We start from the raw sequence: 12,687 nt of genomic DNA on the forward strand, positions 1-12,687 counted from the left end.
ACCCACAATGCCAGGAGCTGACAGCTGAAGTGTATATGTGTCCAAGCTCCGGGAGGCTTGGGGGCTGAATGGGCCTCACAAGCAGCAGCTGGGTGGGGGACCGGTAGAGTGGGCTGGTGTCTGTCCCCCAACCTGGTGGCAGTCCAACAGTGCTCAGGGCAGCAGATGGCTCTGGGAGGCCCTGTACTGCCTGGAGGAATGAGGTGGACCTGTCCGTAGCCCCTCCTGCCCCACCTGGATCCTGAAGCGCTCCGCTCGAGAGGGTGCTGCAGGGTCATGAAAACTGTCATGGCGCCTCCTACCAGTGTCCCCAGGAGGCAGCAGCAGGTCTGCTGACCGTGCAGTGCAGGAATCGTTCTGGCTCAGGGGGGATGATGTCTGGGAGAGCAAGTCTTGGCACTGTAGGGGGAGAAATCCAGGTAGAACTCACAACCCATCGGCCCTGTCCCTCAGCTCTAGGTGTCAGCTGCTCCTAGACAGTGGCACAGAAACAGCAGGGAGTAAGGAGCTAACATCAGAGGCACAAGGCCACTGGCACGTTGGGCCAGAAGCCTATCAGAAAGTGGGCAGCCAGGGCCCAGCCCAGCTATAGTCAAAGAAGCCAAATCCTTCCTGGAGCCCAGGAATCCCTGAGACCTTATCCTGCAAGGAAGCAGCTCCAATGAACACCCCATCTCCTAGTGCCCTTACTCCCGGCGTAGAGCCTTGCAGGACAAGGAACAGTTATCAAGCAGGGGGGCCATTTTTACATTTTGCGAAGATTAAAATTATCTGCCACAATCTATTGCAGGCCTCTGCATGTGACCAAATCCAAAGGCTTTCTTGAGAAAAAGCTTAGTCCTGCCAGTTGGCACCCTGAGGCCACGATCCCACAGGGAATGCTAATCAGGCTCCTCAGTTTTCATACTTGAACATCAGCTGTGTGTTCCCAGAACAAGGCTGGGCCTCAGCTCTCTCATCTGTAAAAGGATAAAAATAGTGCACACTTCTGAAGCTGCTGGAGAACTAAATGGGACAGGCAAGCAGCAGCTCCATGTATCATGTGGGCTCAAGGGGAGTGGTTGTTCTTGTTGCTGCCCTCGCAGGTATGGGGGAGAGCTCTCCCTGAACTGTGGGCTCTCACTCACTTTTGCAGTCAGGGACTACATAGCTTGAGTAACAGATCATCTGTGAAGTTTTTAAAATACAGATTCTCTTAGCTACCGACCCTAGGAATTCTAATTCTAAAGATTCTGTGAGTCCCTGCCATGTTTTCCAAGCATTGCCTCAGGTTGATGCCAGACTGCCCAGAAGGGGGATACCTCAAACTCCTGGTCCCCCTGCATACTGGCTCTGCCCCAGGCGCAGAGCTGACCCTAACACACAGACACAGCCCTAGGTAAGCTGGTATCTGTGTATTTGTTTTCCTACTTTCCTAATGTTATTTGCTACTTAAATTGGATCTCAAGCTTCTTTGAATGTAAATGGGTGGCAAATAATTTATAACTAACCAGTTGAAAAACTTACCTGTGCTCCTCTTCTGACCTGGGCTGAAGGATAGACAGGATAGACTTGGCCCTCAAAACAACAGGGGTGGGATTGTTTTCTCCTAGACTACAGAGGTCACACTGTCTCTGAAGAATCCTAAAGAATTCTATTTAATTCCTAAAAATACAAAGAAAACACATATATTCCTTTTTGTCCCTCCTCAACTCACTCTTAGCTGGGAAAACCTTGGGGGCTTCTGAGGTGGCTCCTCGTATGGTCTGTCTGCCAGGGAGGCGATGATGCGCTTTCGATGGCCCAGCAGGTGGACCTTGAGAACCTAAGCAGGGAAGAAGGAAGGAAGGCAGAGAAGTCAGGTCGCCAACTGGGCACACACCCCTCTCCAGCCCCCTGATGGGCCCAGCCAGGTCTCTCGTCAACTCACATTGACAAGCTCCAGCTCCCAGAGGTTTTTCACAGTGTTAATGGAGCTGTAGCCACTCGAAAGGAAGGAATGGACGTAGTCCTGCAGCCCCAGTGAGTCCAGCCAGGAGGGCACTGAAGGGGGGCTGTTCCCATCATAGCCCAGAGGCTTCACCTGTGGGACAAGGAGGGAGGTGGGACTGACATCTCAGAACCCACAGGATGAGAACCCCAGGATGTGGGGGTCCTTAGCATCTTCTAGTCCCTTTGTACATCCCCACCCCCCCTTTTTTTAAGAGACAGAGTATCACTATGTCGCCCTCAGTAGAGTGCCATGGCATCACAGCAACCTCAAACTCTTGGGCTTAAGCGATTCTCTTGCCTCAGCCTCCCAAGTAGCTGAGAGTACACCCCTTTCTATCACTGCTCTGGGCTCAGCTTCCCCGTCTGGGAAGTGGGAGCTATTAGAGCAATCCAGGTTGGGGACAATGGCCCTAGCAGGTAAGGCTGGGTGGGGAGGACAGTCTGTGGAATGCCTCTACTCTGTGCTCTGATGAAGTCACAGGCCTGGAGGGACAAGAAAATGGTGTGTGCCGGTGAGCCTAGGTAATTCCTGAGCTCTGGGCAAGTGAAGGGACAGGGGACACTTGTCAGGCTACCAGCTCCTGACTCTCAAGGGGAAAACCTATAGGGGCCTCATGCCAGGGGCCAGTACAGGTGGGCCTAGACTTGAGTGAGTCAGGAGAGACTCACCTGTGAGCACCAGGTTGTGAGCCAGACAGACCCCTGGAACTCTCCTTGTAAGTCTTGACAAAGTGCCCACTGGCCCAAGTGAGGCCAGAGGCCATAGGAGTTAGCAAGGAAGCAAACAGGTCTGTGTGCCAACCCTGCTGGGGCTGCTAGGATGAGGAGCAGACACTCTGCCATGACCAGCATGTGCCTGAACATGGCCAGAGGCGACTACTGCCATTTCCTGGACACCACCCAGAGCCCAGCTGAGCATATCCCCTTCCCTGTTCTCAGTCCAGGTGGTGTTGGGTAAGGGCTCTGGCTCTGGCACAGGCCAAGGTTACAGCGCTGTTTTAGTCACCTTGGGCAGGGACCGTGCAGCCTGCAGCAGCTTCCGCCGGTGCTGTGGGTCACTGATGCCAATCTCCCGCAGGTCCTGCTCTTCCATCACGTTAGATCCCTGAGAGCAAAAAGGTGGACATCAAGTTGGCGTTCCAGGATCCCACGCCAAATTCTTCCCCTTCACCACAAGCCCCAAGAGGGTGTGGAGACCAATCAGCCCAGGCTACCCACTCCCACCCCAGTGGCTCCCAGGGAAGCTGGGCAGGGCAGGGGCTCCAGAATGGGTACAGGCGCTAATCCAGCCAGAAGAGACAGGGCTGGGGGCACTGCAAACCCAGGGCCAGACGCAAGCCTCAGCCCACCAGAGTGTACATGCATCTTTCTGGAGAGCTGGTTCCATGACCATCCAAAATGAAGAACTTGGTGATTAACCCTAAAGTTCCTCAAAGATAGTATTTTCTAATTCCAAGGCTGTAACAACCACCTTAGCTGGTGATGGAGGCAGGTCCCCAAGGAGCCAGCTTCATCCTTATCTCAAGGAGAGAAGCCTCAAAAGGGAGATTCTGTTGGAAAAAAGCTTCCCTGGCCTGAAGAGGAGGTGAGTTAGAGGTAAGCCCAACTCGGGCAGTCCTCACTGACCTCCACTGCCCCAACAAAGCAGCGCTGGGCATGACAGGGATGCTGCTGGCATGCTAGGGTCCAAGAGATTTTACACGGATCATCTCACTTCACATCCACAACCCTGTGAGTCACGGTGTCTTTTAATCCTTGTTTTACAGACGAGGAAATTGAGGCACACTAAGGCCAGAAATTTCCTGAGGTTACATATCTAGGTTAGAGCTGAGATATGAACACAGGCAGTCTACTTTTTACTCACCTCCTAGCACCTAGGTGGATGTCTCATAACTCACATATGAGATAGGTACTTGCATTTTTTCTTTTTTTCAAAAATGGAATTAAGCTACTAATGAGATGGGTATTTTCAGATTAAATGTAGAAATACACAATATGGCCTACTATGACACAAAATTCATAGGTTTTGCCTCATCCTTCAGCCACAGAGCTCCTCCCAGAGGCGACTACTGCCATTTCCTGGACACCACCCAGAGCCCAGCTGAGCACATAATGCCTGCAACATTTCATTTCCACATAAATGTAATTCCCTACACACTGTCTGACACCTTATTCTTATCACTTAACATATACAGAGATTGTTCCACACTAGTATCTGTAGGCCTCTTTTTTTATGAGCTGCATAGTCATCTAAATTAAGGTATATTATCATTTATTTAACCTGTCTCCTATTGAAGGACACTAGGTTCCAACTTCTGCTATTGCACATGGTGCTGCAGGAATACCCCAGCCCAGATGTGCATCATTTCCAGGCTGCTCCCTAACAGTTTGTGCGCATTTAACGTTCTGACAGGTCTTTCTGCTCCTCTCAGTGATGTCAGGACTAGATCCCCACATTGCTGCCAATACTGCAGAGTAGTCTATGACTGTGGTTTGAACCTGCACATTTCTTTCTTTCTTTTTTTGAGAAAGGGTCTCACTATTGCCTGGGCTAGAGTGAAGTGGTATCATCGTAGTTCACTGTACCCTCAAACTCCTGGGTCAAGTGATTCTCCTGCCTCAGCCTCCCAAGCTGCTGGGACTACATGTGCACAACACAATGCCTGGCTAATTTTTTCATTTTCTTTTTGTAGAAATGGGGTCTTGCTATGTTGCCCAGGCTGGTCTCAAGCTCCTAGCCTCAAGGAATCCTTCTGCCTCAGCCTCCCAATGTGCTCGGTTTACAGAGTGCAAGCCAGCTGTAATCCTGGATTCAACCTGCACACCTCTTATCAGAGTGAGATCATCTCATCCGGGGTAAAGCTGAGTATCTCATCATGTTTTATCATCAAGCACTTACTTACACAGCACTACCCTGTCCTATGTGCTGTGTACATGCCTTGCCATTTAATAATGGGGACCACTGCTTTCTCACACCATACAATTATGGAAGCTGAGGCCTGGAGAGCATCAGACACTCGGCAAGGTCACACACGCAAGTTCTTGAGGATCTAGATTCAGCCCTGAGGTTGTTCATTCGTCCGTCCACTGCACACACGGGGAGCATTGAGAGCCTTCCCAGGAATCACTTGCTTATACTCTTCAAATGTTTTTCTACGGAGCTGTTGGTCCTTTCTGTGTGGATATATAGGAATTCTTTCCATAGTTAAGAAAACTAACCTTTTATCTATAACATGAATTAGACATTTATTTTTCAAGTTTGTAGCTTATTTTTTGACATTTTAATGTTAGCACTGTTCATGTTGGAATTTAATTTTTATACCTGAATACACCCAACTTTTCTTATAGAGCTCCTCAATTTTGTCAGGCTTAGAAAGATCTTCCCTCTCTAAGATTATTTTTTAAATTCTAATACATGTTTTTCCTATAATTTTACGGTTTCCTTTTTATAATTAAATTTTTAATTCATTTATAATTGATTTTGATATAAAGTTTAAGAGTGAGGATCTAGCCTTATTTTTTTTTATTTTTATTTTTTTGTAGAGACAGAGTCTCACTGTACCGCCCTCAGGTAGAGTGCTGTGGCGTCACACGGCTCACAGCAACCTCTAACTCTTGGGCTTACGCGATTCTCTTGCCTCAGCCTCCTGAGTAGCTGGGACTACAGGCGCCCGCCACAACGCCCGGCTATTTTTTTGTTGCTGCAGTTTGGCCGGGGCTGGGTTTGAACCTGCCACCCTAGGCATATGGGGCCGGCGCCCTACTCACTGAGCCACAGGCGCCGCCCCAGCCTTATTTTTTTTTAGGTAGCCAAGTTGTTCATTTCTTGAATGAGCTGCCTTTTCTCCATCAATCTGGAATTACCTCACAGAATTGTAGTGATTGTTGGCCTCAGAGCCTCCCAGAGCCTGTGCATGGTGACATAAACTGTCCCAAGAAGTCACTGGTGGCCTTAAGCTCCTCAGAGCCCAAAGCCAGGCTGGAGGCTCCCTCTGCTCAAGCTGCAGGGCCCATCCCTTGCTGGGTGAGAGGGATGCCCGGTATCACTCCAGGGCTGAGGCCAGCTCCCCAGTCACCCCCAAACCCATAGGTCACCACACAGTTCCTGTAGTTAACTCTGGGACAAATCTAGTGTCTGCTCATGGCAAAGGCAGGGAGGCGGCCACCTGCCCAGACTTTCTACCTGATGATGATACCTGATTGAGAGGACCTGATCTGAACCAACCTCAAACCTCCAAGAGGGAGTGAACATTCAAGAAATCATAACCACGGTCATTTCAGAACTCCTGCTATAACCCCAATATTCACTCATAAACCTTCCCTAGCTCTGAGGTGACACTAATGCTGAGCTGGAAGTTGACAACCAGGAAAACCAGATCCAGCTGGAGACAGGCTATTCATTAACCAGACCCCAGGCAACAGGAATAGGGGTTGTATGCAGCTTTGAGGAAAAAGAGGTAAACGGAAACAAAACAAAACAAAAGGCTGTGGCAGAAAATAAAAACAAACAGTTGCCAGAGTGTTTCCCAGGTACACTGTAGAGTCCTCCCAACTCTTAAACTGGCTAGAACTCCATTGTGTGGGATTAGTTTGTGTGGCAACTACTTAGTACTACAGATCCTCAAAGGGCAAGAAAAAGTCCAAAGTTACCATACTCTCTTTACTCAGGGAGCAAGGGATCACTGCCTTTCAGAAACCTCTTCACAAGGTTTACAGGTAAAAAAGACTTTCTATTACCTTCTACCACATTAACATTTACTGAGAGCTCACTATACGCACGGCCCTGTTCTGAGTTCTCAATGACCTAATTATTAGAAAGCTAATAAAGTAAAATAGTTCATTGAGCTAAGCATTTCAGCTAATTGAGATTTTCTTAGCTTAAAAAAAAAATCTCATACTTCTAAATGAAATCTGTAACATATACCTAGTCTTCAGGCCTGGCCTGGTTTGGGTCTAGTCCCTGAGGAAGAGGGGACAAGGGGTGGGGGAGCTTCCAGTAGCAGAGGTGGACAGAGCACTGAGCGCTGTTCACCCAGGCTCTGGGCTCAGGCCTTTCCCTGTCCTAACTTGTTCAGTCCTCACAACCATGCAACAGGTGTTTCTATTGCTCCCCACTCTGCAAATGAGAAGAAAGTTCACACTCAAGTGGCAGAGCCGGCCGGGCGTGGTGGCTCACGCCTGTAGTCCCAGCGCTGTGGGAGGCCGAGGCGGGTGGATTGCTTGAGCTCAGAGGTTTGAGACCTGTATGTAACAGCAGTGAGCCAGAGTAAGACCCTGTCTCTACTAACATCAAAACTAGCCAGACGTTGTGGTGGGCATCTGTAATCCCCGCTACTGGGGAGGCAAGGGGACAGAGCATCGCCAGAGAAAGAACATCAAAAAAAAAGAAGAAAGAAAATGAACAAAAAAAAAAAAAAAAAGTACTTCAAGTGGCAGAGCCATGATGGCACCCTGGAGGCTCCTGAGCCTGTGTTCTTGGCCACAGCTTGCCTGCCTTTTTTTTTTTTTTTGAGACCAAGTTTCACTATGTCATCCTGGGTAGAGTGCTATGGCATCACAAGCTCACAGCAACCTCAAACTCTTGGGCTTAAGTGATTCTCTTGCCTCAGCCTCCCAAGTAGCTGGGACTACAGGTGCCTGCCACAATAGCTGGCTTTTTTTTTTTTGTTGTAGTTGTCGTTGTTTAGTAGGCTGGGGCCGGGTTTGAATCCAGCAGCCCTGGTGTATGTGGCCAGTGCTGTAACCACTGAGCTACGGGTGCTGAGTCGCCTGCCTGCTTTTGAGAATTCATGAGAAGAGGGTGCAAGAAGTGGGTCTCAAGGTCACCGGGCTCTGGGCATAACAAGCATTTCTTTTTCAGACTGGTCTCAAACTCCTGAGTTCACCATTCCAACCGCCTTAGCCTCCCAGAGTGCTAGGATTATAGGCTTGAGCCACTGTGCCTGGCCTTATTCAGCCTTTTCTTTCTATGTTTCATGTCAGTAGTATCCCCTCCAACCACAAGTTTCCTTGGTCGTTCAACAGATTTGCTGAGTGCGGACAGTGTTCCGCAGTGGCAGTCTATGCAAACTTACTCCCGAAGTCTGAGGAAGCTGAGAGGGTGAAGAAAGAGGCTGACATTTCCAGTTTCCTAGAAACATTTAGTGAGTGCTGATGAACATAAGTGACTGCAGGATGGGATTGTGGATCCTGTGTGCTTCCCCTGCACACCCACAGAGCTTACAAACCTCAGGGAGGGATGTGCAGGGCAATTGGAGTGGTCCCCTCAGAGAAAGACAGGAGTGCCGAGTGAATCTGCCCAAGGCCAGGACTTACTGGAATGGGAGATAAAGCAGAAATCTAGAGGCATTCCCAGAACAGGGGTTAATCAGAAGTAAATATGGGGAATTAGCACCCAAGATGGAGTTGCTTTAGCCTTCACAGACAGTATGCGAGGCATTGCATGAGGTAAGCACCAGAAAGGATCCTCTGCCCTTGTGGAGCCTGCCTGTGACCCTGCTCATTGCCCTGCCCTGTCAGCAGCAAGCAGAACAGTGCCGAGGGAGACAGAGGCATGAGGCTGAAACCGGGCCAGAAAAGCCTTGTGACCATTAGCAAGTAATATAGAACAGCTCTTTTGCCCTTTGGCTAAGAAGAATCTGTATCCCGGTTGCCGCTAGCGCTCGCGCAAACATGGTGAACGTTCCTAAAACCCGCCGGACTTTCTGTAAGAAGTGTGGCAAGCACCAGCCCCACAAAGTGACACAGTATAAAAAGGGCAAGGACTCTCTCTATGCCCAGGGAAAGCGGCGTTATGACAGGAAGCAGAGTGGCTATGGTGGGCAGACTAAGCCGATTTTCCGGAAAAAGGCTAAAACTACAAAGAAGATTGTGCTGAGGCTTGAGTGTGTGGAGCCCAACTGCAGATCTAAGAGAATGCTAGCTATTAAGAGATGCAAGCATTTTGAACTGGGAGGAGATAAGAAGAGAAAGGGTCAAGTGATACAGTTCTGATCATCTTTTGTTTTATCATGAAGACAATAAAATCTTGAGATTATTAAAAAAAAAAAAAAAAAAAAGAATCTGTATCCCTCCATCACTCCCAGATATCACCCTTCTAGGCCTTTATCACTATTTGTTGAATGAAGACCTCACCTGAAGTTAAGCAAAATATTAACAAGTGAGATGCCTTTCAAGAAGTAGGTGCTAATTTTCCTTCTCCTAAAATCATGTGGTCAGGAAGGCTCTGAAATATTCAAAAGGACCAAGGGTCCTGCAGTAGTCCCTTTGACTTAACATCCTTCCAGCCTTTCTCTACACGTATAGAGCAGGTCTTGCTATTTCCTTCCCCTCTTCTGGGCCCACAGTTCAAGTTGTGCGCCTGTGGGTAGAGCCCAGACATAGATGCTGGTAGGAAGGAGGTGTTCCAAAGGGTTGAGCCAATGGAAAGTAAAACTAGTTACAGCTGCCACAGCAGACATTTCTCCTGTGAGCCTAATCCTGAAGGACGCTAGTAAGGACCACGTATGGCTGTGCAGGCCACCAGTCAGCAGAGCGGGTGCCCTACCTCTCGCTGAGCTCCCGCAGGCCAGGCTGGCTTCTCTCACATCATGACCCCTGCCTCCCTCATTACAGGCCTTGACATTTTCTGTCCCTTCACTTCCAAAATGATCAGTGATCTAGCTCTAGGGACCCACTCAGCTTACAAAGTGGATTCTGTACAGTTAAAAAGAAACACTGTCCCTCCCCCCCCACGAGGCAGAGAAGAGGAAGAGGGGAGGGGACTTCTGTAGAAGGTCATTTTTTCAAGACACTAGGTGATGTGATTCTGTGGAGGTAGGAAAACATCGGCCACACCCATAGGAGGGCTGCGCCCCCAGACCCATGGCAGAGTCCCTACTCCTATTCTCTGGCAGGCTGCTGCCTGCACCTTCCACACTTGGCATTTGTCTTCAGCACACCTAGTAGGAAGAGCCTGGAACATGACTTTGGAGTTTGTCAGATGAGAGGTTAACAGTCCGTTTGCCACTTACTGAGTGACTTTGGATAGGTCAAGTTAGCTCTCTCAGCCTCAGTTTCCTTCCCTATACAAAGGTTTAGGGAGAGTATTTTTCCAGGTAATGAATGTAAAGCTGCCAGCACTGTGAGGTGGTTAGGACCCAGCACTGCTGTCTTGCATCTTTCTTGTAAGCCTAGGACAGGCCCCATGTCACTTCTCCAACCCAGCCCAGCAGAGGGTACCCCGGAATCTCTGCTAAAAATAGAAAAATTAGCTGGGCATTGAGGTAGGCATCTGTAGTCCCAGCTACTTAAGAGGCTGAGGCAATGGCTTGGCGCCTGTGGCTCAAGTGGCTAAGGTGCCACCACATACACCTGAGCTGGTGGGTTTGATTCCAGCCTGGGCCCGCCAAACAACAATGATGGCTGCAACCAAAAAATAGCCGGGCGTTGTGGGGCGGGCACCCGTAGTTTCAGCTCCTTGGGAGGCGGAGGCAGGAAAATCACTTGAGCCCAGGAGTTGGAGGTTGCTGTGAGCTATGACCCTATAGCATTCTAGCCTGGGGCAAAAGATTGAGACTCTGTCTAAAAAAAATAAATTAAAAAAAGAAAAGGCTGAATAGCTGAAGTCAACACTGCTAGCTTTACAATTCTGGTCTTTCTGCATTGTCTGAGAGAAAAGAAAAACTGTTCTTCCTGCTATGCTCATACCACTCTCCACATTTCACTTCCAACACCACTTGGCCTTGACCTGAAGATGGCAGCAGAGGCCATGAGTGTGTCACAGGAGGTGGTAAGACAGCAAAGTCACAGAGAGTGGTGGGGTCCACCCTGGGGGTTGGCACAGGCAGGGGCTGTACAGGCCGGGGGCACTGGGCTCTAGGTAAAGAGAAGCTGCCCTACTTTGTAACGAGGAAGCTGAGGCTCAGCAAGAGAAGGAACTTGCCTATGTTCACAAAGCCCTGTCTCTGCTAGATTCAGTTCACAGAGCTGCCTCTTCTCTAGTCCAAATGAGAACAGAAGGAAGCAAGGTGGGGTCAGCCATCTGAGCTTCCCCTTGAAATGCTGAGCCCTGTCCCTGCTCACTTGCAGGCATGCCAAGCTCAGCAACCCCCCAGCAAAGGGGCTGTTGTTAGGAAAGCTGATTCAAGACCTGGGGACCAGTGATCTACAGGAGCTCCAACCCATGCCAACTGTCTGCTGCCACCTCCTGCTGCACAGAGTGGCACCTGGGAGGTGGGCAAGGAGGAATGTGTAGCTACTGACGAGCCCAGCCAGGGAGAGGCAAGGTCTCTTACCCAGCCCATCGCTGAGATCCATGACCACAGGATATCTCCTAAAGAAAGACAAGGCTTCTGCAAGGGGATGCTCTTTGGTGACTTGAACACCAGCAAACTGTCAAGGCCGCCAGGCTCTCCTAGAGCTGGCCAACCCTTCTCCTCCTCCCTACCAGCTGGGAATCTAGAATCCAACAGGTGGGCAGTGTGGTTAAGACCCAAAGCCCAAACACTCCAACACGCTTAACCTCAGCCCTTGCAAGAGAGAAATCCAGAGTGAAGGACAAGGCTGCCAGGCACTGGGTAAGGTGTTGCCATTGCCTATAGAATTTTTTTTTTTTTTTTAAGAGGAAGGGTCTCTCTCTGTTGCCCAGGCTGGAGTGCAGAGGTATAATCATAGTGTACTGCAGCTTCAAACTTCTGGCCTCAAGCAATCCATCTCTGCCTCCCAAAGTGATGGGATTATAGATGTGAGCCACTACATCCAGGTCTCTATAGATGTTTAAGAGTACCATGTGCCACAGCTGATTTTGGCTGACTAATGAAGTCATTGCCCTGGGAGAGCCGAGGAAAACCCCAAGATCTGGTTGTCAGTAATCAAGTGTCCCCTCCCTGGCAAGAGGGGCAGAGGTCAGGGAGTGCTGCACCTTTGTTCTTGGTTGGCTCCTACTTACAGGCATCCTCAAGAATCCATACTCAGTGATAAACAAGCCAGGGGCTCAGAGACACTCAGCTTGGGGAGACAATGTCAAGGGCAATACTGCCCTCAAGGTATAGAGAAAAATATACATACACAGGATGGACATCAAGTTCATGTGCAATTTACCATGTTTTAAATTGCACATAAACTTTATGTCCACCCTGTATATAAAAAGTCAAGGTAGGAGTGTCTCATCAATGCCCATCTGCCTACATTCACCCCATATAGGTCCTTCTTAGCAGTCAAAAGCCACACAGATCTCTAAGAGAGAAGTTGGTGTGAGAGACAACATGGTTTGGGAGCTGTCATAACCCCCTGCACTGCGAAGACCTGTTTCTGTCAGGGAGGGGCTGTGAACAAAGGCACCAAATGCTACCTCAGTTGGACATGCACTTCCATGGTCAATAGCTCTCCACAGTTTGGACATGTCAGGACCCTGTTTCTAGAAAGCCTGTTAAAGTAAAGGCAAACGCCCACCATAACCACCCAGCCCTGCAGCAAATACAGGTCAGATGTCCTTATGTGTCAGGCTGCCTTGGACTCCCCAAAGCAGACAGGACTGTCTCTCCATACAAGCACTCTGGATGAATCTTTATGCCTGCACACATCATGGCATACTGTCTGTCATGGGCTGACATGTCTGTTTCCTCGGGGAGATAGTGTTTCCCTTCCACCTGCTTCCCTCTACCCAGGAGAGCCAGGGAAGAAAGGGTTGGGCCTTGTGACGCAATCCAAAGGCCATGATGTGGAAGGACTGACATT

The 12,687-nt window shown here is 49.3% G+C and overlaps 2 protein-coding genes across 12 annotated transcripts in view; one reads left to right on the forward strand and one right to left on the reverse strand.

Moving 5' to 3' along the window:
• ANKS1A (ankyrin repeat and sterile alpha motif domain containing 1A) overlaps positions 1-12,687 on the reverse strand; it is a 230,548-nt gene that overhangs the window by 15,447 nt on the left and 202,414 nt on the right. For all 11 annotated transcript variants that reach the window (XM_053603237.1, XM_053603236.1, XM_053603231.1 and 8 more), the window contains 4 exons: positions 2,978-3,076; positions 1,910-2,062; positions 1,697-1,804; positions 235-399 (listed from right to left, as the gene is read on the reverse strand). In XM_053603237.1, the coding sequence (XP_053459212.1) occupies positions 235-399; positions 1,697-1,804; positions 1,910-2,062; positions 2,978-3,076 (525 nt within the window). The remainder of the gene's footprint in view (positions 1-234; positions 400-1,696; positions 1,805-1,909; positions 2,063-2,977; positions 3,077-12,687) is intronic.
• On the forward strand, positions 8,614-9,008 carry LOC128594441 (60S ribosomal protein L36a). The gene has a single exon (XM_053603262.1). The coding sequence runs from the start codon at positions 8,644-8,646 to the stop codon at positions 8,962-8,964; it is 321 nt and encodes a 106-aa protein (XP_053459237.1). The 5' UTR covers positions 8,614-8,643; the 3' UTR covers positions 8,965-9,008.

This window comes from Nycticebus coucang, chromosome 9, assembly GCF_027406575.1.
Source record: "Nycticebus coucang isolate mNycCou1 chromosome 9, mNycCou1.pri, whole genome shotgun sequence".
NCBI lineage: Eukaryota > Metazoa > Chordata > Mammalia > Primates > Lorisidae > Nycticebus > Nycticebus coucang.